The sequence below is a fragment of the Chelonoidis abingdonii genome, chromosome 4 (assembly GCF_003597395.2).
Source record: "Chelonoidis abingdonii isolate Lonesome George chromosome 4, CheloAbing_2.0, whole genome shotgun sequence".
In the NCBI taxonomy this organism is placed as follows: domain Eukaryota; kingdom Metazoa; phylum Chordata; order Testudines; family Testudinidae; genus Chelonoidis; species Chelonoidis abingdonii.
Genome location: NC_133772.1, coordinates 124,824,164 through 124,850,706, shown reverse-complemented (window position 1 = coordinate 124,850,706; position 26,543 = coordinate 124,824,164). Strand labels below are relative to the sequence as shown.

General features: G+C 39.7%; 1 protein-coding gene across 1 annotated transcript in view; it reads left to right on the top strand.

Moving 5' to 3' along the window:
- The window catches only part of PRIMA1 (proline rich membrane anchor 1), an 85,643-nt gene extending 60,954 nt beyond the window's left edge, over positions 1–24,689 (top strand). Inside the window, exon 5 of the mRNA XM_032772583.1 lies at positions 20,121–24,689. Within this exon, the coding sequence (XP_032628474.1) occupies positions 20,121–20,217 (97 nt within the window). The 3' untranslated portion in view covers positions 20,218–24,689. The remainder of the gene's footprint in view (positions 1–20,120) is intronic.
- Positions 24,690–26,543: the final 1,854 nt, after the last annotated feature.

Below are 26,543 nucleotides of genomic sequence, written 5' to 3'. Positions count from 1 at the left end.
CCAGGCACAGGGTGGCTTCAGGATGTACTAAATAATCAAGGGAACCTTGAACTGCCTTTCTACATTTAGCTAAATGAACCAGTGGGCAGGAAAAGCACTGCTTATTATGGGTTGGACTGAGTAAATGACATAGCCTGGGGGTAGGATGTATTCTCTTGGTAGAGGCAGAATGTATGCTAAAGTGCGATGGAAAAAATATGTATCATCTATTAGAAGAGCTTTTAGTAGGTTGATGAGAGGGTTAAAATTAATCAACAATGTGGCCAATGCAGGAATATCATTAGTCAAGGTGTGGAAGAAACTCAAGCTAACTCATCTAGCTAGAAGACTGGGACATAGGACTGTGATGATGGACATTGTGTAAGCAGAAGACAAAGCCTTTATGAAAGCAGCTTCAATGTACACTGCCACCCAGAACCCCATTTCCAGGACCCAAAACCAGGTCCCTCCAACATGGAAGAGAATCAGCCCATAGAAAATGCAGTTCCTCAAGGAGTAGTGCTTTGACTCAGAGATTAATTTGGAAGGAAAAGGAAGTGGAAAAGGAATTTGGAAGGATTTCGAAGTGGGCAGAAAATCAAAAAACCAGTAAGTCCTAGAAAACATATAACCTGAGTACCTCAAGTTTTTCCACACAAAGTTCATCTATAATTTTATGGTCATCATAAATGGATTGGCTGAGTGCTCTGCCATCTTTAATCACAGCACAGAGGCCAATGAATGTGTTGCTTGGCTTGTATTTCTAAGCACACCACTATAGATTTAGTCTCCTCTTGCACCTGGTAGTGAGGTTTGTGGTGGACCCACTGATCTACTAAATATTCTGAACAACTGGTCTTACTCTCGGCATTAAACTTCATGAAGTGTCATTTTTACCTGTGAAGAAACTTGAGAAAGACAAGGTAATTTTGGTAATATCTTTTATCGGACCAACTTCTACTGGCGGAAGGGACAAGCTTTCACGTTACTCAGAGCTCTTCCCCAGGTCACCTGTTGTTGTGTTATTTCATTTTGACCAAAATTTACTGAACCTGAATTTAACTAAATTGAATTAAAATTGAGTATCGGCTAAAAAGAAAATTATCATTACTTCCAGCAATCCATGAAATTTGGCTATTAAAACATGTCGGACTCACATCTTTGCTAACCCAACCTACGTTTATCATATTTCATGTGTAGACACATTCATTCCACTGTGAATAAGAGTGGCGGAATCCAACACTTAATTTACATAAATGCTGTGTATGAAGGGGACTTGCTATCTCAGGGCATTGGGTAATGGTATAAATACCTTTTAGCTCTGAATTGTTAGTTCAGGTCCAGACTATGGGCTCTACTGTGCAATGACTTCCATAGGATTACTTGCGAGAGTGTGTTACATAACCAAGCACTAAAGGCCTAATCTAAATCCCACAGGACTCAATGAGACCCATTCCATTGACTTCAATGGCACAATGGTGTCTTAGTCTGCACGTACTGAAAGTTGGTGCCATCTGATGGCTGTTTAATAGTCTATGTGACGTGAGTTTGGTGGTCCTGGTAGATAAGTGACTGTCTCATCAAAAATCACTGCTACCACTTGTTAGCAGTTTCATTGGACAGATTAAGGATTGAATGGGCAAGCAAATGAAAAATGGTAGAGTTTAAAGCACATCAGCAGTCCTGTGTGGGAAAGTTGGCTCTTGCTGCTGCCTGCACAGTATCTGTTCTGTGAATCAGCACTGGACTCTGTCCTCCAGGATTGTCAGTCTGGAATTTGTATAAACACTTCATTTGTGCATAGCTATTTGGGGAGGGAGTGGGGGGAAGAAGTAGGCTACATCTTCTATTTGTCTCCTTTAAGATTACACAAACTTACACAAACGTGGTTAAGGACAAAGAGCGCTGCCATAAAAATGAAAATGTCAGTTTTTTTCCCCATAACCCATTAAGTGGTATCCCACTTTCCAATTTGCACCTGTGTAGTTAAGTGGAGACTCAAGATCATAGTAATGTTTTGAGGTTAATAGGGTAGTGTTGCCAACTCTCATAATTTTACCTGGGGACCACAAATGATGTTTTTTCTTAAAGCCCCTGCTCCTGGAATCATGTTAATACATGGGAATAGGGTTTTCTTTCTTTTTTTAAAGTAAGTTTGTAGCCCTCATGATTGTGGAGAAAACCATGAAATCATGACATGAGTGTACCCTAAAGACTCCAAAATGAGAAGGCAAATAAGATCCCAATATGTTATTTTTGTAATAATCTCATTTTTAAGCCAATCTCAGATGTTTTGGGGGCTCGATGATTTTTGAACACTTGGGGTTGAGAGTACTGGCACAGCTGAGTGCCTGAGATACACTCAGCACAGTTTGTAGGAAGAGCCAAGATGGCATTTAACCTGATCTTTCCCTGATCCTGGGTTCAGTCCAGTCCCTGGTATGATTACAAAAAACTCAGAGCTACTATTCATTACAGGCAGGATTCTGCTCCAGCAGTCAATGGTCACTGAGATACCCTAGACATACTTTCTTTTTCCCAGGAATACTCCTTGACATGGGAAGAGCATGACACAGAATAATGACTTTGGTTCTTCCCCACCCAGGGATTCCCCTTACACAAACAAATCTTGAGAGAGCCACTTAAGCTGGTTTAATAGCTGGGTTTTTTGCCACAGAAGAGGTACAGAACATCTGGAATGGAGCTACTGGGGCCTGATTTCTCAAGGGCCTGAGCAACTGCAGCTCCCACTGGTTTCAGCTGAAGATGTGGATGCTTAGAATGTCTAAAAATCAGGACCACACTGTAGAATACCATGGGCCTGAATTGTTTCTCAGTAATGCTGCTTTTACATCTGCGCAGGTCTGTTGACTACAGTGAGGTCCTGTGCTTTTTACAAGGGCAGGAATACAGTCATATTTGCAAGGACACTAGGATCCTCTTAATTTACACATATCCCAGTTTAAACCAAAATGTGCTGATAAAGAGCCCAATGGCATTATTTAGGGACAGTCCCTAGGAATGGGTGGTATGGAGCCACACTACCCCAAGGGGAACACAGCCTCTGCAGGCCTACTGGTACAGCCCTTTATAGGATCAACTTACTATACTCCCCACTATGCTGCTGACCAGTTATACTGGCCAGTGCATAAGGTGTGTGAAGCCAGAGTGTCACCTCATGCCCACTGTTCCTTTGGGAGCACCAAGAGAAAAGGAGCCCATGTGATCCCCAAAGCACAAAGGCTGCAGTTCTGCCTGGCTATTATATGGATTGTGGGATTATGATGATTTGGAACCCACAACAACCATCAAATTGTACAGTAGCTACCTATGTAGCCACATAATTTTATTTTTGTTACCACATCTTCCTTCCCCTGTACCGTATGTACTCCTAACTATTTTAACAGCTGATAGTTCTCTCCTCAGAAGCGATCCTGCTGTATTGACAGAATTGTGGGTGGAGGGAGCTTGAGTGTGTTAACATTTGCCATGATTCTCCATACACTTATATCAGTTTTCCACTAGTATCACTCCATTGCATTACATATATTTATTCCCAATTTATATTGGTATATGCAACTGGAGAATCAACTCCATTTTGTCTGGCTCTGAAGAGCAGGGTATTAAACGCCCATGTCAAAAAGCATTTGTGGAGCTTCACTGTCCTTATAATGTCACGCAACAGCCGCACTTCACGCTAAATCCCTGTGATGGGGTAAAGTGCTAACAAAAGGAGTAAAGACTCTGGAACTAACTGTGTGTTAGCCAGAAAAAAGGCAAGAATGGAAAAAAAAGGTCATTTTCCATTCTGGGCCTTTGCAATAAACTAATCATGTGAAGTGGCTCAGATAGGGAAATAATGGAGTTCCTCTCTTTGATGTCTCCTTTTTGAGGCAGCGGTATGAAGGATGGCCATTTTCTTAGGAAACAATAACAGAAAGCTAAGCCCAGCTTGCTGTTCATTAGCTGTGACATGAAGAACCCTGTGCCCCTCCCCACTTGTATCTGTTCTAACAGCATCATGATTGAGTGCAGCCAAATTCTTCCACACACATTGTCTACTATGCTTGTCTATAAACATGTTAAGTGGGTTTAGTGCTGTTGAAAAATGCAGGTCTGGAATCCCTGAAAGACTAAAGCGCTCTCCAACCACAGAAACAGCCCAGCAGATTATAAATTCTTCAGGGCCACTACTGTTTTGTTGTGTGTTAGTACAGTGCTTAGCACACTGGAGCACCTGGGTGCTATACTATACAAATAAGCAATCAATAACAATAATGAAGGGCATTGGAACTGCAGGGTTCACCACACTACTCTCTGCCTAACTGTTTTATTCATGATCCGAACGAACCAATGCTGTATGTGAGATGGAAGCAAAACCTCCGTGTTTATTCAGTCCTCTGCCTTTCTGCTTAGGCTGTAAGCAAAGGTCTAAGTAGAGAGAAAAGGTTTGAAGTAGACATATAAGCACTGAAAAGGCAACTCATTTATACAGACCCTCAAACAACTGCCAGCCCCAAACTCTTGATACCCACCTGGGCTGGATTCAGATCAGTAACCTAGAAGTTCACAGATTGTCCAGCTGTTAATCTTTCAAATTCCCCATAATCTTTCTAGACTAGGGGCTACATTTTGCATTCAGTCACAGTGATGTAAATCCACAGTTACACCACTGGCTCCAAAGGAGTTACTCCAGATTTACACCAGACTAGGTGAGAGCAGACTCTAGATTCATGGGCCCAGTTCTCTTCCAATACTGATGTAAATGAGAAGTAACTCATTTACATCAGACTGCCTAGGGAGGTTGTGGAAGCTCCTTCACTGGAGGTTTTCAAAAGGAGGCTGGATAGCCATCTGTCTTGGATGGTTTAGACACAACAAATTCTGCATCTTGACAAGATGACCCTTACGGTCCCTTCTAACCCTATGGTTCTATGATTCTAACTCCATGGAAGTCAATGGAGTTCCACTGTTATAAAGCTGGTATCAGAGTGAGTTTGCCCCCAAAATGCCAAGTATTCCTCCTGGTAGGAAAGGCTGACATATGTAACAAGCTTAAATTCTCTCCTTCCGTGATTTTTGGTTGTTTTTTTTTAAGTTTCCTTGCAGATTGGCCCTGGTTTGTACCAAGTCCTTCCTGAAGAAAACAATTGACTTCAGTGGGAATTTTTGCTTGAAGAAGGACTGAGTAAACCCTGAATAAGGGCTTCAGGATTTCGGCTATTGTCGTAGTGTTGCCATCAGTCCTGAATGGCCATGGGGATATAGAAAGAGCCTGCCCCTTTAGACAGCACTGGGATGGCAGCAGTTGAGGAAGGAAAAGTGTTACACTTTTTAAGATGCAGCAAGGTCTGATCCTAAGCTCACTCCTAACTGAGATTGTGGAAGCATTATGCCATAGGCAAGCACAGTGCCTCCAGACAATGCCATTTGGTCACTGTGCTTCCCATTCCCAGCACAACTGTGATCCTTGAGGTACAATTTAGTTCTGTATTTCTTAGAGATCTAGGTCTCTGGCTGCACATATATAACTCCCATGGCATTCCATTGCCCACTGAGAAGGGACCAGACCCTGGAAAACATAGGCAATAAGTTGATTGATGCGTTTGGTCCATAAAGAGGAGCAAAGCTCCAGAACTTAAATACTAATGACTATTTTCTGTACAGAGTGACCACAAGTCCCTGTAGTTTTCACCCTTTCAAAAATAAAAATAAATCACTTTTTTTGAAAAAGAAAAGAACAAAAGTGCTAATCCTGCTTATAAATAGCCTTTACTGTGCTTACTTTCACTGAGCAAAAAAAGCCTGTTCTCAACACTTGTACAACCTACATTTTCATGTGCCCCACCCACATAAATCCAAGAAATGAGCAAAGCGCTAATTAATACTGATAAGTTGTAATGGTCTGTGTAGTGTTTATTTTTCAGATTTAATTAGTAAATGTTTGTGAAGCACTTTGAAGCTGAAAAGCACTGTATAATTACTAAATAATAAAGACCAGTAGCCGTCGTTCAATCTGTACTGTGAGAGGGAATGGGGCTGGAAAATGTTACAGGAACAGAATGAGAAGTGTTCTCATTTTTGGCTTCTAGCCACATTTTTGCATTTGCTTTATAATGCGTAATGTAATGGAGTTTCCATATTACTGACACGTATGATGCAAATGCAAAATTATCAGTACCTTCAAGTTGACTCGTGTGTGCGCACCTATTGTGCATACAGCTGATTGCACCCACAAAACCTACCTTTGCCTGCAGAGATCAGGGAGTTAGGAACCTGCTATGGCTGTGTGGGTTTGAGTAACAGGGTGGTCTGCCCTTCAAGGGCCAGGAAGTCTGGGGCCAGCCATCCCTGTTCAGTTATCAGCCCCAGTTTAGAAGGGGTCAGGTGATCCCTATTAAGGGCTACAAGAGCCCAGTGAGCAGAGCTGCAGGAGAGAGATGGGTTCCAGCAGTATACCCTGGAGCAGGGCTGGTGTCTCCTCCTTCCAGCACCAAGATAAGCAAGGGAGAAAGCCTCTGGCAGCTGTAGCACAGGATTGGCAGAGGAACTGCTTTTATTCTGATGTTTCACCTCAGTTTTAATGAGTTAATGTTGATAAATGCAAAGTAATGCACATTGGAAAACATAATCCCAACTATACATATAAAATGATGGAGTCTACATTAGCTGTTACCACTCAAGAAAGAAATCTTGGAGTCATTGTGGATAGTTCTCTGAAAACATCCACTCAATGTTCAGCGACAGTCAAAAAAGCAAACAGAATCCTGGAAATAATTAATAAAGGGATAGATAATATGACAGAAAATATCATGTTGCCTCTATATAAATCCATGGTACACCCACATCATGAATACTGCACGCAGATGTGGTTGCCCCATCTCAGAAAAGATATATTGGAATTAGTAAAAGTTCAGAAAAGGACAACAAAAATGATTAGGGGTATGGAACAGCTTCTGTATGAGGAGAGATTAATAAGACTGGGACTTTTCAGCATGGAAAAGAGACACTTAAGGGGAGATATGATTGAGGTCTATAAAATCATGATTGTTGTAGAGAAAGTAGATAAGGAAGTGTTGTTTACTGCTTCTCATAACACAAGAACTAGGGATCACCAATGAAATTAATAGGCAGCAGGGGATGTTGTGAAGGCCAAGACCATAACAGAGTTCAAAAAAGAACTAGATAAATTCATGGAGGATAGGTCCATCAATGGCTATTAGCCAGGATGGGCAGGTATGGTATCCCTAGCCTCTGTTTGCCAGAAGCTGAGAATGAGCGAAAGAGGATGGATCACTTGATGATTACCTGTTCTGTTCATTCCCTCTGGGGCACCTGGCACTGTCCACTCTTGGAAGACAGGATACTGGGCTAGATGGACCTTTGGTCTGACCCAGTAGGGCCATTCTTACGTTCTTATTTTTGAAGAATCAAACTGCATCCAGAAACAGGCTTGGGCATGGCAATGAGTCCTCTGGCCACTAGTCCTGCCTGGTGCAAAACAGTGAGTACACACAATCAGAACCTGTGGTTGGGCTTGTTTTCTTGTAAAGCTTCTTTCACTACTACATGCACACCATGGCTCCGACTTTCATGAACTGAGCTGTCAATGCTGCCTCCAGTATTGCAAATGAAATACCCAATTTGTGCTTGTCTGCCCCATGGGATTTTGCACATGGGGAACACCAAAAAATCTTTTCTGGTATCACTTCTGTTCAACATGTATGCAAGACCACAAGGGGAGATGGTGCCTTCAATATGCAGATGTCAGCCAGCTCTACATCTCTAGTTCATAAGATCCAGATAGTGCAGCTAAGGGATTTATCCAATGTCTGGCTGAGATTAGGGATCAGATGAGGCGTAGGTAGCTGAGACTTAGCTTCATTAAGACTGAAGATATTACAGGGAGTTTTCTTCATTACATTCCTGCTCCAATCAAACTTGCCACAAGTTATATTGCACCAGCATGAATGAAAACCCTCATCGCTAATTAATAGTTGAAGAAACTGAGTAAAAAGTAAAGGATTTGAGAAGGAAGGATGAGCTTGTGGTTAAGGTACGGCACTGACACTCAGGAGATTTGGGTGGAATTCTTCGCTTTACCACACGTTTCCTATCTACCTGGTGACAAGAACTTTAATCTCTCCATCCCTTCTTTATTAAATGTGGGACAACAATTCACCCTATTCTTGGTCTGTCTTGTCTATTTGAATTGTCAGCTTTTAAGGGCAGGATCTGTCTTTTACTATGTTATGTCAAGTGCCTACCATGTTGGTGTTCTGATCTCAGTGCTACCATACAGCGATAATACTGACTTGCCCATGATCACATCAGAAGTCTAGAGGAGAGCTGGGAATAGAATCCAGGTCTCCTGTGCCCTAGTCACAAGATCATCTTTCTTCCCAGTAATGGGTGGTTGTTTTGCCCAGCCTTTTCCAAAAGGATAAATAAAATTGCACAGTGTGAGATCCCTTTAGATTTCAGTGTTGTTTGTGAAGCTTACATTTCATTTCTGTTCCAGAGAGGCTGCCCTTCCTTAGGCACATAGTGTAGCTTAATTCACTGCTCAGGCTTATTTGATTCAGATTCCCTTAGTAGAGAATGCTGATTTCTTCTATTTAGTGGCTTTTTACTATGTGGGAACGGTCAACAAACTGAGTTCATTTTTTACCTTAGGCCCATTCAGTTATTATCTACTGTCAAGAAAATCTATCAAAGATATGTTCTGCACTGGTAACAACTGAGGTATAATGCTGTATATCAAATCTCTCTGGTCAGAATTACTTTCTAAGTTCTCTTTAGAGGTTTTTTTTTTTTTAATTAGGAGGTGAAAGGGGTAGGGTGGGATTAGGTTGGATTGCTATGAGTATTTATTTTTTTTTATTAAATTGGCTTTATAAAGTAGTCCAGTATTACAGTAATGCCGCCTTTCTTTCTAAAGGCTGGTATTCTGTGGACAATAAGCAAGGAACAGAAGTTAAATCACTAGTTTTAAAGGAAGAATACTTAGTGGTAGTAAGAAATAGGATTGAATTATCTCTAGCTGTCTGGTCCAGATTGTGCTGTTACACCACACTAAATTCTGATCAACTCCATTGAAGTCTGTGAAGTTGCTCTTGCTTTACAATGGTGTAAGAATAAGCTCCCCAACCTTTTAATTTCTTTTAGGTTTCAGAAATGTTATTTGTAATCTAAACAGGCCAGATCTTCCCTTTGGGCGCACCCATTGATTTCAGTGGATTGAACTAGGTAGATCTGAGAAGGAAGAGCTTAGACAATCACATTTTAGACTCTCTGACACCATTGAACGCAAGGTCGGGGAACTTGTAAATGCTGATGAACAGCTGATGAGCAGCTCAGCTAAGAATATTTTGTTCCCTGAGAGAGCCCCTGGGTGAAGGCAGCATATTCAGTCTTTGCACAGGAAGGGGAGATTTGGCCACTACTGAAGAGTGTGATGTATCCAAAAGTGGAAATAACCCACAAGCCTTCAGGGCCTGCTAAAATTTACCCTAGAAATTGGCCAGCTAAGAATATCTTTAGACAGAGCAGAGGTCAGTGTGAAATGCTGGCGATTTGAAAATGTGTGAATAAGGCTCTAAGGTTCAAAGAGAGTAGAAGCCTGACCTAAGAAATAAGGCAGGTGAGGACTAATCCAAAACCCATTGATGCCTGTGTGACTTGCAATGGTATGAAAATGTGTTTCCTCACAGCCTAATAGAATAGGGGCATGCAATTCTTTTTTAATTTAATCTGTCAGAGATAGAAAAGATGTGGACACATAAAATGTGTGCTGCTTTTCCTCTGTAAAGCCGATCTGTCACATAAAGGCTTGGGCAAGGTCAGGGCAGTGAAAGACCAGCTGAAGTGAGATCTCTCTTTAACAATTTGGAAGATGGTTTTGAACAAGAATATCAGTTACTCACCAGACCTCTCTGAATGGGAAGTTTTGGGGCCAAGCAGGTGTGTAACTGTAGCTTAAGCACAATATGCTAACATGACACACAGACCTAAATAAGGAAGATTCTGCATAACTATCTTCTAGATTTTTACACATAAATTTGCTGTTGGCTGAATGAATGAACCTTGAACAGAGAAGGCCTGATCTCCTCTGTTATGCTGCTGTAAATTGGGAATGAAGTTATAAATTAATGGAATTAAAGGAGAGCCTCAATTTTATAAACACCAATCTTATGAACAATCGGTTATATGAAGCATTTTGGGGGGAACAAAATGTCACATGGGAAAAGTGATGGCGAAGAACAAGTCAACATCCTTTCACATTCTGATGTCTTTGGTGCATTAGAAATTGGTTTGCCATGGTCTGAACAAAAATAAAGTGATGCCGGATACCATACTGTAATTTAGGCACCCTACCTATCATCATTATGACAGGTTTCAGAGTAGCAGCCATGTTATTCTGTATCCGCAAAAAGAACAGGTGTACTTGTGACACCTTAGAGACTAACAAATTTATTTCAGCATAAGCTTTCGTGGGATCCAGCCCACTTCATTGGATGCATAGACTGGAACATACAGCAAGAAGATATTTATACATACAGAGAACATGAAAAGGTGAAAGTAGCCATACCAACTGTAAGAGGCCAATCAACTGAGATGAGCTATCATCAGCAGGAGAAAAAAAACTTTTGAAGTGATAATTGAGATGATCCATAGAAGGTGTGAGGATACTTAACATGGGGGAATAGATTCAATTAGTGTATCTCATTTTGAGATATTCAATTTTATGAATTCCTTCATCCCTAATTAGTGTGTAAAATAGGGGTATTACTGTACACTGAAAAACTGAGATCCGAATCAGTGTAAATATTACCTACAAACTACCTGCTGGAATATAACATGTATACCAATTTTGATAACAGGCCTTCACTAGTTAGGGTAAGAGTGTGATCATCTTCCTTAAGATTCCATTGATGGAACTGATTCTCCTCTTACTTACACCAGTGTAACTCTACTGACTTTAGTAAAGTCACTCGTGATTTCCACTGATATTACAGAAGAGAATCAGGCCAAATGTATCTTCATTAATAACTCAAGTGTGGTGAGCTCTGAAATCAGATTTAAACAAGATAAAATTTATAAAATTATAGACAAATTCACTTGTACACAAAGACCCCCTTTCACTATTCTGGCAGTTTAAAGGTGCCTTAAAGTGGTTGTATATTACTTTTATGCCCCCATTTGAAAGCCTCTTTTACACTGCCAGAGGATATAAAGGAGCCTTAATATAAGTAATTCAGAACTCAAGCCACATGGTCCAAAACGGAATGTAGTTGAAATGTACACCCATCTAAATCATACAGGTAATGTCATAGAATCATAGAAGTTGTAGGACTGGAAAGGATCTCAGTAGGTCATCTAGTCCAGTCCCCTGCACTCTAGACAGGACTATGTAGGAACTAGACCAGGGGTAGGCAACCTATGGCACGTGTGCCAAAGGCAGAACGCAGGCTGATTTCAGTGGCATTCACAGTGCCCAGGTCCTGGCCACCGGTCCAGGGGGCTCTGCATTTTAATTTAATTTTAAATGAAGCTTCTTAAACATTTTAAAAACCTTATTTACTTTACATACAACAATAGTTGAGTTATATATTATAGACTTATAGAAAGAGACCTAAAAACAAAATGTATTACTGGCATGCGAAACCTTAAATTAGAGTGAATAAAAGAAGACTCGGCACAGCACTTGTGAAAGGTTGCCGACCCCTGAACTAGACCATTCCTGACAGGTATATGTCTAACCTGCTCTGTAAAATCTCCAACTATGGAAATTCCACAACCTCCCTAGGCAACTTATTCCAGTGCTTAACCACCCTGACAGTTAGGAAGTTTTTCGTAATGTCCAACCTAAACCTCCCTTGCTGCAATTTAAGCCCATTGCTTCTTGTCCTATCCTCAGAGATTAACAAGAACAACTTTTCTCACTCCTCTTTGTAACAACCTTTTATATACTTGAAAACTGTTCTCATGTCCCCCTCAGTCCTCTCTTCTCCAGACTAAACAAACACAATTTTTTCAATCTTTCTTCATAGACCATCCATTCTTTTCTATTTTCATTCTAATTTGAGAGTAAAATAACGGGGTGATATATTGCAATGATAACTACTGGAACAACATTATATTTTAGGTACAGAAGCCTAAATCTCTAGAACATCTTGGGTAGCATAATTGGAAAACTGGACTGCTTGGAATATGTACAAAAGCCTTGGGAAATTCAGAAGATTGGACATTGACAAAAAATTGAACAGTACTGAGCGTGCTTCTGAAACTTGCACAGCTATAGCTGCGTTTTGTGGCAATTGTAGAGCATTTTTTTTTAAAGTGGGAGGTGACTAAACCAGTAACCACTTCCTGTGAGTAATTAATAGTAGGACTGTTACACCTTAAGAATTGAGTTGTTGATCTGTGAATGCATATTGTTGGCACTTAATTGGTCATTAACTATAACATTTAATAAAAAGATCTTAGTGTTTCATAAAATCTCCTTCCCACTTGGCTCGATTTCTCTCTAAAGACCTTCACAAAGTCTACAGTCTCATGTAACACAACCCTGTGTATATACAGCACAGTATTTTTACATGGTGGAATTGTTCATGTTCCAGAATTTCACAAATTAGTGCCAGACTTGTGTGTGTGCATCTGTCTCACTAATGTATAATTCTCTGCATGAAATACCCTATCCCCTTGCCACATCTACCTAATCACAAACTTTTGGCATAAGACCTGGTATAACACCTCCGGGAGTGTTCTACAGAGCCTGCAGCATTGATGATGTCTTAGAGTCAGTAGTGAGGTGGTAAAGTTATAGTACATCTGCCCTTCTCGTTCCTTGGCATCAGCTGTTCCAAAGAGAAACTCCCTGTAAGGCCACTGAATGCCTGAAATTCCAAGATCAAGACATTTATTGGAAAAGAAATTCCAGCAACACAGATGAAATCTGACTCCTCAAAGCTTTCTAAGCTACCAAACATACAAGTCAGAGAACCAATCCTGAAGTCAATGAGATAATTTACCAAGAATCATGGTGAATTCTCCATCATTGGCAATATTTAAATGGAGATTGGATTTGGTTTTTTAGAAAAAGGAGTTAGTTGGGGGAAGGTCCCTGGCCTGTGTTATACAAGAGGTCAGACTAGATTATCACACTGGTCCCTTCTGGCCTATGAAGTTCTCAGTAAAAGTAAAGTATTGGCTTTTGTGTATCAGCACTGCTCTCCACTGGAAGGAATTCAAACCTGCTGTCATCTATGTGGTGGTTTTCCTCTAATGGCTGGAGGCCTAAAAAGCAAGTAAAAACACCTTTCCTCCCAATTTTACTCCAGAGTCCCAGGTTTCCATATCATGTCCCAAGAACTTCTAAAATATCCTATTTTTTAAAAAAAAATTTCTTCAACCAGAATGTTCAGTTTTTTTATAAACTACAAATTAATGATATTACTGATGTAAAATGTTTTGTGCAGCCTCTTTTATGCTTATATAGCAAGTGTGTGTTTCACATCAACCATTATTCAAGGCCTAAGCTCACACATTGCAATATGAGTGTGGTGAGTTAGTGAGCCAGTCTGGTCAGTGGAAGCCTCCTGCTCTAGCCCCTGGGGATGGAGGGGAGATAGAGAGCAGGTACCTGCCAGTTCTCTGTTATCAGAACCATAGAGAGAAAGTGCAGCATGGGTGCAGGAGCTGAGGTCAAGCTTTTTTGGATCTGCTCTTTTGCTTCAGGTGGCGCTTTCTGACTCCCATGAAACAGATCAAAAGAAGAAGCCAGAATGCGGATCACTTGAGTATTTCATAATTTTGAAAAATATCGCCAGAAAAGTATCTTTAAAAAAAAAAATTGAAATATGGTTGACCTACATGCAAGTCCGAATACTACTACAGCTTGCACAAGTTCCTTTAGCTGTAATGGAAGAGATCTGAGATATTTGCAGCTGAAGGTTCTAGGTCAGGGATTGGCAATCTTTGGCCCACGGCCCGCCAGGGTAAGCACCATGGCAGGCCGGGCCAGTTTGTTTACCTGTCAAGGCTGCAGGTTCGGCCGATCACAGCTCCCACTGGCCGTGGTTTGCCACTCCAGGCCAATGGGAGCTGCGGGAAGCCGCGGTCAGCACATCTCTCGGCTTGCGCCACTTCCCGCAGCCCCCATTGGCCTGGAGCAGTGAGCCTGCGGAAGCAGCAGGTAAACAAATCAGCCCACCCCACCAGGGGCTTTCCCTCACGGGCTGCATGCCAAAGGTTGCCAATCCCTAGTCTAGGTTTTACTGTTGTCACAGAAAATAATTGTCTTTGGTGCAGTAAAGTTCTTTCATCAGCTGGTCCTGTAATTCACAGATCATTTTTATAAAGAAAATTCACTTCTCACCATCAGTCATTATCAGTTCATGCACATTGGATGATTGCTTTCACATCCAGCACTCAAACTGTTTGTCTTTGCTGACATTTAGATGGCTTCCCTTTTGTTTTCTTTACACTTACTATAACTGTACAGGTCACTGATATGTAATGAGAGAGACTGTCCAGTAAAAGTAACATCATTAAATAATGGTATAATACTTATTCCTCCATTCCTGTCCTGCTTCTGCTAAATCAGGGTGTTTTAAAGCAGGCCCATAACAAAATTGTCAGCTTGTCTAGACTTGCAGCATAGCAATCAAAGAGGTGAATAGCTTTATTTTGCATAATTCCAATGAAAGTCAATAATTTTTATTTTTTTCTCTCTAAATCAAAGCAGGACGTTTTAATTCTTTGAAGTGCTTGTATATAAATGATCATTTAATTTCCTCATATTGTCTCTTTCCTTACTTTTCTGTTTAATGCCTGACAGATAACACAGAGATTCTGGTTAAAGAAAGAAATGTGTAACTGGGAACACAGGAGAAACAGACAACCCAGAATTACAATTTCCAATTCTAGTTTATATGGGCTACCCGTAGAACCGTTCTCTTCATACTTGCATTTATCTACTCCATTTTCTTCCCTCTATGGCATGTAATTTTATTTAAAGAGACCTGGCAAAATTTACAAATGATAGACTTAATTATTTCCTTTATACCAATGTCTGTTGCTAGGAACGTCATCAAAGTTAGCAACTCCACCAGTGTAAAATTGCTGTGAAGAGAATTAAGTCCAGTGCACATTCCTGTGTTATTAATAACACCTTTGTTGTTAGTACTGAAAGAAAATGAAAAATTGTATGTACTTTTCACTATTGGGGCTGTTTGTTTACTTTTTCCATTCCATTCACTTTGGCCATTTATAGCAGACTGGTTTTGGGGTCTATAGACTTCACTGTTCACTTGCTATGTGCTAGCACAATGCTTGTCTGTGCTTGGTTTTCTAACACTGCAGAGGAATGTTCAATCCTTTGGCCTTCTCTCCGCTTGGCAGCAGTTTTCACGTAGGGCCTGATCCTCAGGTTCGCTCTGCCCCCTTTGTACAGCATCAATGGCAAAAAGGGATGGTGCAGACAGCTTGGGATTCCACTGGCCAGGTTTACTCCACCCGTTCCTGGCCCAAAGCTCACATAGAGTTCGCGTTTCTCCAACTATCCTGGGCCAACAGAACGGTCCCTAAATGGGTCATTATTGAGGTTGCTTGAATTTGTTATATGGACTGAAATGACCTGCCAGCTGCCTCCAGGCTTGAGTGGCGGGGTGGAAGAAAAGTAGCAGAAAGCCACTTATGCCGGCTCTTACTTTTATCCACATCTTTCAAAGGAAAAAGAGAGAATATTAAATAGTTTTTTAAGCAACCATATTTTAGAATTGTGGCACACTGAAATACTACTGCATTTTTTTATTCCTGTAGCTGAACTCAATAAAACTGGCTTTCACTTCACAGAGGCACTGAAAACTCCATTTTTGTGTTTCTACAGTAAAAAAATTTTTTTGAAGTATTAGGGGAATATTGAATTTTAGAGCCTGATCCTTTTAGCTGCTGTGAATTTCACACATGGAGCCTCTTCAGCACTGGGCCTGGAGATGCTTCAGTGTACAAAGAGACACTAACTCCCATTCAGGCTGCTGAGCATCTCACAGGTTTGGGCCCTAAATTTGTAAATTACATGTTGCCATTCTGAATTAAACTTTTATTCCCATTTCTAGGTGGACCCAGCCTCTTGAAGTTTTAATAAACCTCCTTGTAGCAAATGTTACAAAGCATGATAATCTCTTGTTTAAAATAATTATCCACTGATCTTTTATTATTTTTGTCCAGCAGGTCTTACACACCCATTCAAAGTCCTGTCACACTGAGATAAATAGGGCCAGACCATCCACTGTGTAAAATCAAGATAGCTCTACTGAAGACAGTGAATGGAGCTATGCAAAATGCACACCAGCTGAGGATCTGGCCTAAGGGGTTTTGTAAAACAGGCAAACTATTTTCACTGGTTAGCTGAGATCAAGTGCCCAAAATGCTTTTCCTTTAAGAAATTTCCTGAAGAAAGAACATAAAAAGGCCACTTGCATTGCATTGTTGTGGTTGCATTTCAGTGTTGCAGAGAGTTAGCAGAGAATAGGATGTATATTTATCTGACAAACATGATTTACCATTCAATGTTAAGCTTTTATTTAACATGAGGTTCTATAAACATGTGAAGTGTATCCATTAAATGGCTGTTCTGATGCTTTCTTGATTTTAGGATATTTGCACATTAAAGCATACATGGTGGAGAGGTTATTATGGACTCTGACTTTGAAGCACCATTACACGCATGTACTGGGAGCCATAGTCACCTGCTTTAAGCTACGCAGAGCTGCATGTACATTTAATTTGAAACTGTTCTCTGTGAAGAGTACACTGATCCATTTGCTATACATCAACGCTCTGTGTGTAGTAAATTGCACTTTAAAGAGATGTAAACCACTTGTTAGAGAACCGCCTGTTTCTCCTGCCACTGAGCGAATATCACGGATGTGAAGAGTTCCCCACTTACACTCTCACTAATTCTGGAACACCTACCCCATGAAAAGTAGTACTGAGGTGGCAATGTGTAAATAACAGTGCTATAGCACAGGGACACTCAGACTTCAGTGGTTCAGGAGCCAAATTAGCATCAACATTACCCAAGAGAGCCACAGTAGTGTGAATTCATGGCTTCAGTTACTATTTTTATATATTATTCTCACAACAAAATGACTGACCAAATATTTTTTTTATCAACTACAATTGGTTAATAACATAGTAAAAGCCTCCTGATTGGTTAATAACTTATATTGATTAATAATTAAAATCACAGAGAGTTTTAATATCATGTGCTGCAAAGAACTGCTGGAGACACATTAAAGAGCCAATTGTGGCTCACAAGCCTCAGTCTGAGTATCATTGGTTTAGAACATCATCTTAAAGGTGATTCAAGGAGTTTTGTACAGAGCGCGGTGAGGAAGAGACAAACTTATCAGACACTAAATGGGATAAAAGTATTCGCCTCATAGCATGCTATTTAAAAAAATGGAATCTCATTAAATACTTGGATCTCAATTAAGTGAATAATGTCTAGAAAAACAAGATCCCATAATCTTAGGCCTCATATATAATGGCAGTTTAAGTATTGTAGGAAAAGGATGATAGCATTTAACACACACAGGGTCAAATTCATCAATCTGGTCACTTCGTGTAACTCCATTAAGTCAATGGAATTACACTGATGTAATTAAGAGGAGAATTTGACCCATACAATTTATATACCTGCAATACATTTGAGAATGGTATGGTTTCCTGAATTTGTGAACCATACCACTCCTGCATACCTGAACAAAAATATAATTCTGAAATGTATAGGTGTCAAATTGCTATATCATTGATATTCAATAATATAGCTGTTCTGCTTTACGAATGTTAACCCTAAACCAGTGATGAGGCAAAATAGGATGCCATGACTGGAGAAAGCCATCATGACTTTGATACCATCCCATTCCATTATTTTATGCTCTTAGCAACACAACATTTAAGTGTGTGTTAGGGCCAGTCATAGAGCGTCTCAGTAGACCTCTCTGTTCTACTGATGTTGGAGGCGCCTCACCCACTGGAAGGTAGGTCTTTCTGAATTTCCCAATCAAAGTTTTAAGACGGATAGGCCAGCTCTATATAGGCTTCACGCTCAGTGAACATGAGATGGTAGTGAAGGAGGACAGAAAGCAAAAAGGAAGGAAAAGAGAAATAGGGAGATGATGAAAAGGAGGAAAGAGAACGGAGAGCCAAGAGAGTCTGAAAAAGAGAGCTTCAAAAAAGGAAGTAATACAGAGAAAAAGAGAAACTAGAGAGAAAACTAGAAGAAAAAGGCCCATGTAGAAGTGAAGAAAGACGCAGAAGGCGTAAAAAGAGAATTCAATCAGAGAAAAGTAGAAAGGTGTTGGACATAAAAAGATGAATGAAAGAAAAAGATGGGGAATAGATAAGATAGAAAGATGGTCAAAATTCCCCCATTTTTTCAACTACTATAGGGCTGAATTTCAGATTTTGAGATTTTTAAAAAATTGAATATTGAAAAAATTAGGATATAAAAATAATTCACAAAATTGTTCCTCTGTTTCTAATAAGAAGGAGAGAGGAAGAGTGAAAAGGTCTGGAACCACTCGGTTCTTCATTCCTCTTCTCCGAGAGATGGCAGATGGGTTGGGTGCTTTTTAGTACAACTAAATATAGGTATAGAACCAGAGCAAATGTGTTTCAATTACAGATAAGCGTGCACATAATCACCAAAAAAGAGCTCAACAAAGCTTTGTAATTTTCCCTTCCAATACTATTGACTCTAACAGCTGGAACCACAATTAATATTAACAAGCCTTCACTCAGCAGCTAGGCAATGCAAAACGGTGCTGTGTACATTATTACTGGAACAAATTTGTTGTCGTGTAATCAGCCATCATAAACCCTTCAACTAACTTTTTTTCCTCCATTGAAACTGTACTGTATTGAATTGTCTTGGTATTAATAGTTAATTTCTGATGCTTTACCTTGCAAAACCATCTCAAAACAATACCAGATATTTTAATGGTATATTATGTTTGCTCCTCTAGTCTTCTTGGCCATACAAAACAAGTAGAAGTGCCTTAAGCTAAAGGCCAACATCTTTATGAAAACCACTAGTCCTTTTGCCCTTGCCGTATGATGTACCTTTTACATTCACGTTTACATGAAGGGTATACCACTTTGGAGGAGAGGATTCATGGGGGGAGGTAGGATGCATCACGGATGGTTATCCTACATTATGGGAAATGTTCAGGTATGAAACTTGTACTCAAGTCTATCTCTGCAGAGACCCTTTGAAATACAGAACAGCCATGTGTTTCCTCAATAGTTGTTTCAGATATTGGTAGAGATTTCTATCCCTGCAGCACATTTCTGGAAGTGCACCACTACCAGAGCTTAAGGTTGTAGACTGTTGCCAACTAATGACACTGGCAAAAAGAGAGTGGTAGGTTCAACTGTTAACCTGACCAGATGGAATGGCTCACAATACGCCCAGCTTTTCACCTTCAAGTCACTGGTTCAAATCTAACCCATTTTGTTACCAACTGAAAACTGTCACATTATGACTGTTCAATAGGTTATGTGAAATTAGTTGAAATTCAGTTCTTCATGGACCTGTTTCTCCATCGTCAGAGTTTGCATTACTTGGTCCTTTCAAGAGAGAGGCCAAGGATTGAACTAGTATGGAGACAGAGCTACTTTCTCAACCCATAATGCGCTCTTTCCAGGACAAATTTGAAGCACTGTGGTGGCAGGGATGTGAGAAAACTTGCAATGCCCCTACTCAGGATGTACTGCTTGCTAGCTAAATCATGAATTCTTTTTCCAAAGGCTGTCTTTCCAGCAAGCAAATTCACTCACATATTTAGATACTGATTGGGACTGAAAAGCCAAAGAGTCTATGATACAACATAAGTAACTGAATCAACATGTTCTAGGGAGAGCAAAAGGTTGGAGGAAAACAATTTCTGATTTGACCTGTATTCAGAAAGGGGTAAAATAAAACATTTTGTCATCTAGAAGACATTCTTATTATTAGCCTAGGACATTTCTGAAATGTCCTTGTTTTCAGTCTATATTCATAATGAAGATGTTTCTTTGTCCTTTCTTGTTCCCTTCCCCATTTGTCCTTGAACTTGTCATCACCCAAGGAAACCACTGAGAAAAGAAGAGAATGGAACAAGTCGAGCTGAATATGCAATGACGTCCTCCCAGAACAACAAAACAGTTGATAATGCAGTGGTATAATCCCCGGGACCCCCACAAGACATGGGATGTGTTAAACTTTAAAAGCACACACACAAAGTATGCAAGGTGGGTGAAATAAGGAAATGAAAGGAGCTCTGTGGCCATGGACTTCATTTCGGGAATAGTGCACGTATCAGTTATTCAGAGAAGAAAAGCAGACTGCTCTTCAGCCTTGCTGATTGTCAAAGGGAAGATAAACTTGCCAATCCGGGCTACCCAGAAAAAAGACCTCACAAAGGCACAATCACTGCATGCCACATCTGTTGAAAGCAACATCATGATGCCTCCAGCTTCTGTTTTCCCCCCCTCTCTTTATTTTTGATTGTCCACAAAGAGCTGCTTAAATAGGGTCCTTTGATGTGAAGGTGATAGTTCAGAGTTGCAGCAACTTATTATAAATGGGTCTGAGATTCAGAGGGTGGAAGTCTTCACCTGCATGCTTCTCCAGCTTGTGCAGTGTTTTCTTTTACAAGCGAAAAGCTTCATAGTCTTAATTAACTATTATGTTATTAGAAGGAAAAGGGTTTCCGTTAATCCACCAAGCAACCAAAAATTGCATAAATTTGAGAGTTAACCCAGGAAATACAGCTGCAGTCTGGTGACTATGCAATTTCCATGGCTGAAGACTTTTCAAACAAAAGAAGTCAAGGTATGATCATTGGCAATTAGCATAGTTCATTAAAGATAAGATAATATTAAAAGGTGCTTTGAATACTGTTACTTCATAATCAACCTCTATTTCCCCCTGCATATCCTTTATTTCCTAGCTTTAAACAAGTTCTAGATTTCTCCTCCGCGTGACGTTCTGCACATTTACTGTATTTGCACCACACAGATCCATCAGAGAATCCCTCTAGAAAGGATTTTGTTTACAGTTTGAAGTGAATATTTGGTCTTGACCATGTTGAAAGGACTGGCAGACTGGAAACTGAAGTCCTCCTTATCTATCCACTGATCAGCTGCTGGGGCAGAAAATAAGTGTCATTTCCTGAAGGTTTCTCATTTCCTGAGCTGGCCCACCAAGGACTTTATAGGCCTGACTTAGAGGACTATTTACTAGTGACTAGTAAATCGGTGTGCCCGTGTTAGCTCAGTCCTCTGCATTTCCTGGGCAGAGCCTGCCAGTGTGCCAAATTCTGTGTGATAGCTTGTGTTGTACCTTTTTGTGACATGGATTGCAGATTATTAAAAGTGAAGCTGAATCCACCAGACTCATTTCACTTACGATCTCAGGTTAGACTTAATCAGTAATCCCCTAGGGTAAAGGCAAGTGTTTAGTCTACAGTATTGCCCACCCCACCCTTCTGACATAGGATGTTTGGAAATTTTATTTTTGTCATTCAGTCTGTATGTCTCCCTTTATCACTGTGCTGAAAGTAGCAATGCAGTGAAAAGAAAGTAATACCACACGCTGGCTTCTCATCTTGCTGTCAAGCTTCAATAATGCTTCGTCTTTGTGTCTTTGAAAAAACTCAAACAAGCCATTGCAGTCTCATTAACTAAAGTAACTGCACAGTGGCATTAAGCATGTCAGTACTGCAACATGTTGATATTTTCAGTTTTACATAAGAATGGGCCTGAGTTGCAAAACTTGGATCTGAATTTCAAACACCCCATTGTTTTAGGCTTTTCCATGTCTCATGGTTTAGTCTTTGGCCAGTTATATAGATATGGGGAAGCTGTGAAATTTGGATTCTGAAGCCCTTCCCCAGCAAAGTTCCGGGGTACTCAGGTCAAGAGTTTTGGTTTAGACACATCTCTAGTTTTCTATTACCTAATGAATGGATAGGGTATATGTAAATATATGTATCCTTTCACTGACAAAACAAAATGCTGCTATATACTGTTGTTGAGGAATCTATGGAATTATGTGATTGTTTTTTCAGCCTGTCATCCCTATATAGCAATTTAGGTACATGAATATTATTTTTTAAATGTCAAGTCTTTCTTGAGGTGGAGTGAATGCAAATGCAACGTGTGAAAAGAAATAAGTAACCCTTCACCTCAAGAACATGATCGTATATTTCCCTGCTGTATTTATATTGTATGCTTGTGCAAAATACACCAGTATGTTTTTAGGTGGAATTAACAATAATAGAATTTACAAGTTGAATCCACTGTCGCAAATATTCATTGCCTAAGGCAATTACCTCCTAAATACTATAATAAAAACATGTTACTGTCTTTCCAGGGTTTCTCAATCCATAAGATTATTTTGGTGTAGTTATGTTTTGTCTTTTTTATTTTTTTTTGTATAACTGTGCCACAGTTTGAGACTGGTTGCATACATAGCTGAGAGTATATAGTACGATCATGGTCCAGACTCCCAATTAGCACCTTATCTTAATGTGCGCTGATTTTCTTTATTTCCTAGTAAAGCTTTAAAGACATGCTCTGTAAGGGCAAGATTACAAAGGGGTTTGCAGATCACTACGTCTATTAAAATGTATGTTTTTGCAAAAAATCTAAGCACAGACCATACGGGCTTAATCCTAATCTCATTGATTTCAATGGAAAGAGACTCTGACCCATGACCTGAGATATAATCAAAATTTAACCCAGGCTCCCTAAACTATTTACAGTGGAATGTGTGACCTAAACAGTGAACACAAAATGGGGAGGCAGCATGTGTCAATGGAAAGAGCACTGGACAGGGACTCTGGAGATCTGGGTTTTATTGTCAGTTGTGCCATGGACCTGCTGTGTAATTTCTGGCAAGTCACTTTGCATCTCTGTGCCTCAGTTTCCCCAGGGGAATAATGATACTTGCCTTTCTTACGACAGTGGCTTGAGATACAATGACAAGCACTATATAGGAGCTAAGTAGGAGCCAGATTTGTGGACAGTTTCTATAAGCATACTAAGGCACATGAATTGTAAATTGTTGTTCACCGTAATATTGATCCCTTATTGCTGAATGCTTTTTAAATGCATTGAAGTGCACAAACAAATCCAAAATTCGTTCATTGTTCACTGGCCAAGTTAGGACAGCACCAGTTAAAATAAGCAATTTCTCCTCTCTGCTTTACCAAAGAGACTTTACTCTGAACATTCACGGATCATGCTTTTGGAATAGGTAGAAAATTCTGCAGGGATAATTCTGCTTTTAGAATCCTGACTTCCACACATGCAGTTGAATACATTGCCGCAAAATTTAAGGGGATCTTGAGAGGGGCACTGGGAGAAATATATTGGAAGCGGATTCTAATCTTCAGAAAAGAGAGGCCAGTGAGGTAATGCCTTGGGGGACGACTTCTGAAGCTTTCCGATGAGCTCAGGGTTTTGTTTAAGACTGCAAAGCTTCAGTAAAGGGGGTTTGTGTGCTCCCTTATTACACATTTAATTAAATATAAAAGGAACAGAGCGGTTTTGAGAGATAAGTGTTGCACTATAGCAGTGACCCTGTACAGCAGGAATTGGTGATTCAAAAGAGAAATTCACAGGATTTAAAGTGTATTTTTAGCCTCTAAAATGATAAAGTGTTGAAAGGCCCTGTGTAGCTAGATACACCAGATGAGGATCTGGCTCATGATGTGAAGTCAGGATGATTTACACTAGCTGAGGATCTGGCTCAGAGAGTTATGAGTTTCTAGATTTGCATTCCTCTGTTACCAAGACAAGACTTTACTTGGTGACTATAGCTTTAACCCCCTAATCACGGTCAGACTTGCACATAAACTACCTGAATATTTTATGTCTGAGACAATGGATTAACTTATTTTTCTTTTTAAATCTAATTTTAAATAAATATTTGCAATTAGAGGACTCATAGCTGAGACCAGCTCTAAAGGGTCTGATCCTGCAAGTGCTGAGCACCCAGCCCTCACTGACATCAAGAGAGTTGAAGGTGCTTAGGCCCTTGCTAATTCAGACACAACAAACACATGAGTAGCATAAAGCCCAGACCCTGCTTAGAAGCTGCAAAAACAGACTATAAAGGACACACAGTTCTACTAGGTTTAAGGTATAGATTATACATGTACAGACCTGATTCTCCACAGCCTTGCACTGTGTGTTGTCATTTACACTCTGCAACGTGGGTAGAAACCTATTGTTCTGAGTTGGTGGCATTTTCCACTCACTTTGCAGAGGTATAAATTACTATACATAGTGTAAAGCAATGGAAAAAATCAGATCTATTATAAATATATATATTTACAATACTCCCTGCATCTGTACAAACAAAAATATGATTTTATACTGCAAAGATAGTGTTAAAATTAATGCATGAATGTAAATATTCTGAGATCTGCCTTCTTGACTGTGTACCACATGTACAGACGAAAACAAATATTGTTTATGGGAAATCTGTATCAGTGGTAAATGACGAAAGAGAAAAAATCAGAATTAATGTTGTCATGTTTCTCAAACAAGCCATTAATGTATATTTAGAATTTAAGGATATTGCTCAATAAGTATGTTCTGTACCAAAAACTGTGTTGCATATACAGATTGTGCAGTACCCTATTTAAAAAGGCACCATAATTAATTTTTATTTTAAATAAAAATGTACTTATAAAAGTTTCCTGTGTCTTGTCATTTGAGTAGCTGAGAATCTATATGCATCAAAGGGAAACAGAAAAACAGAATGAAATAAGTTTTTCTAATGTCACCTGTATTAACTACAACTGTTTTAAAATATAGTGCCTTATGATTTCAAAACAAATTGTGGCTATTGTCCACATCCTGTATTTAGTGAAGTTCCAGTTACGTCCTCTCACCAGTGCTTCCTACTCATGGATACATGCACTGCATCAGCCAAAAATCTATTTGTAGTCCCGATACCAGATGCTTAGTCCTGATATCGCCCTCCCTTGCCTTAATGATGAACCCATAGTGCAACTTCTGTGCTGGACCTCACCTTTCAACTCTACACACTCTAATCCCCAACAGATCTTAGACTAGGAGGCTGCAGGATGCATACGAATGGGAACCAGGAACTTGTTACGTTTTTGGTTTCAGGGAAAAGTGGTGAAGTAGTAACTTTTTGGTAGAGCCAAGCAATGAAACTAGTAAAATGTTGCAGCTGCCCAAAAAGGGTTTAAAAAGCACCTGGCATTTTCTATCTATTAGGCTCAATGGTATTATATATGGGGGAAAATATGAATAAATTCAACTGAGTTTCTCTAACTTGCCTAATTAAAAAAAACAAGGAGTCCTTGTGGCACCTTAGAGACTAACATTTATTTGGGCATAAGCTTTCGTTAGTCCCTAAGGTGCCACAAGGACACTTTTTTTTTTGCTGATACAAACTAACACGGCTACCATCGAAACGTGCCTAATAAAAATACCGCTTATCTTGAGAGTATGTTCTTTACCCATCACACTATTATCAATTTGTATTTGTATTAGCATAACGTAACATTTTAGCACTCATAACAGTGAAAGGAAAAGTTCTGCCAAGTTTAGGCCAATGCTCCAATGGAACTACATCAACTTACCCCAGCTCAGAATGTGGCCCTTTGTATGGAAGCATAGGGACTTATCTTCAAATATATAAAAGTCTTGGTTGATTTTAATGCCCAAGAAAAGATTCTTGTACAGTACAAAAATGTATAATAGCAGGCTTACTTCACACTGAATAGCTTTCAATGGCTCTTTGAAGATGATTTCATACTCCAGTTTAATTAAAGAACTTTCTGAATTTAAAAAAAAAACAAATCCAATATGGATGCAAAATTCTTGATTGCAATTTAATAAGTTTAGCAATAAATCATATCGTATTATACAGTTGTGACTAAGCACCACTATTCGCACCCTATACTGCAGTAATCTTTGTACAAAATATGCCTGGTGAGGTAGCATTTGACAACTAATAACTCACTGATCAATAATATCGTGGTGAAATGTATGTAACAACTTCATATGTAAAGTTGTAAATTCCCACTGTATGATGGTGTGGGAAAGAATAGGGAAATATGTTAAAAATTACTTAAATAAGTTAGATGACTTCAAGTCACCAGGGCCTGCTGAAATGTATCCTAGAATATGCAAGGAAATGACTGAGGAGATAGCTGAGCCAATAGTGATCATCTTCAAAAACTCATGGAAGACGGGAGATATTCCAGAGGACCTGAAAGGGGGCAAATATGCTGCCAATTTACAAAAAGGGGAATAAAGACAACCCAGAGAATTACAGACCAGTCAGCTTACTTTCAGTATACAGAAAGATAATGGAGCAAATAATCAAGCAATCAGTTTGCCAATGCCTAGAAGATAATAAGGTGATAAGTAACAGCATGGATTTGTCAAGAACAAATTGGGTCAAACTAACCAAATAATTGTCTTGGCCAGGGTAACAAGCCTTGTGGATAGGGTGGAAGTGG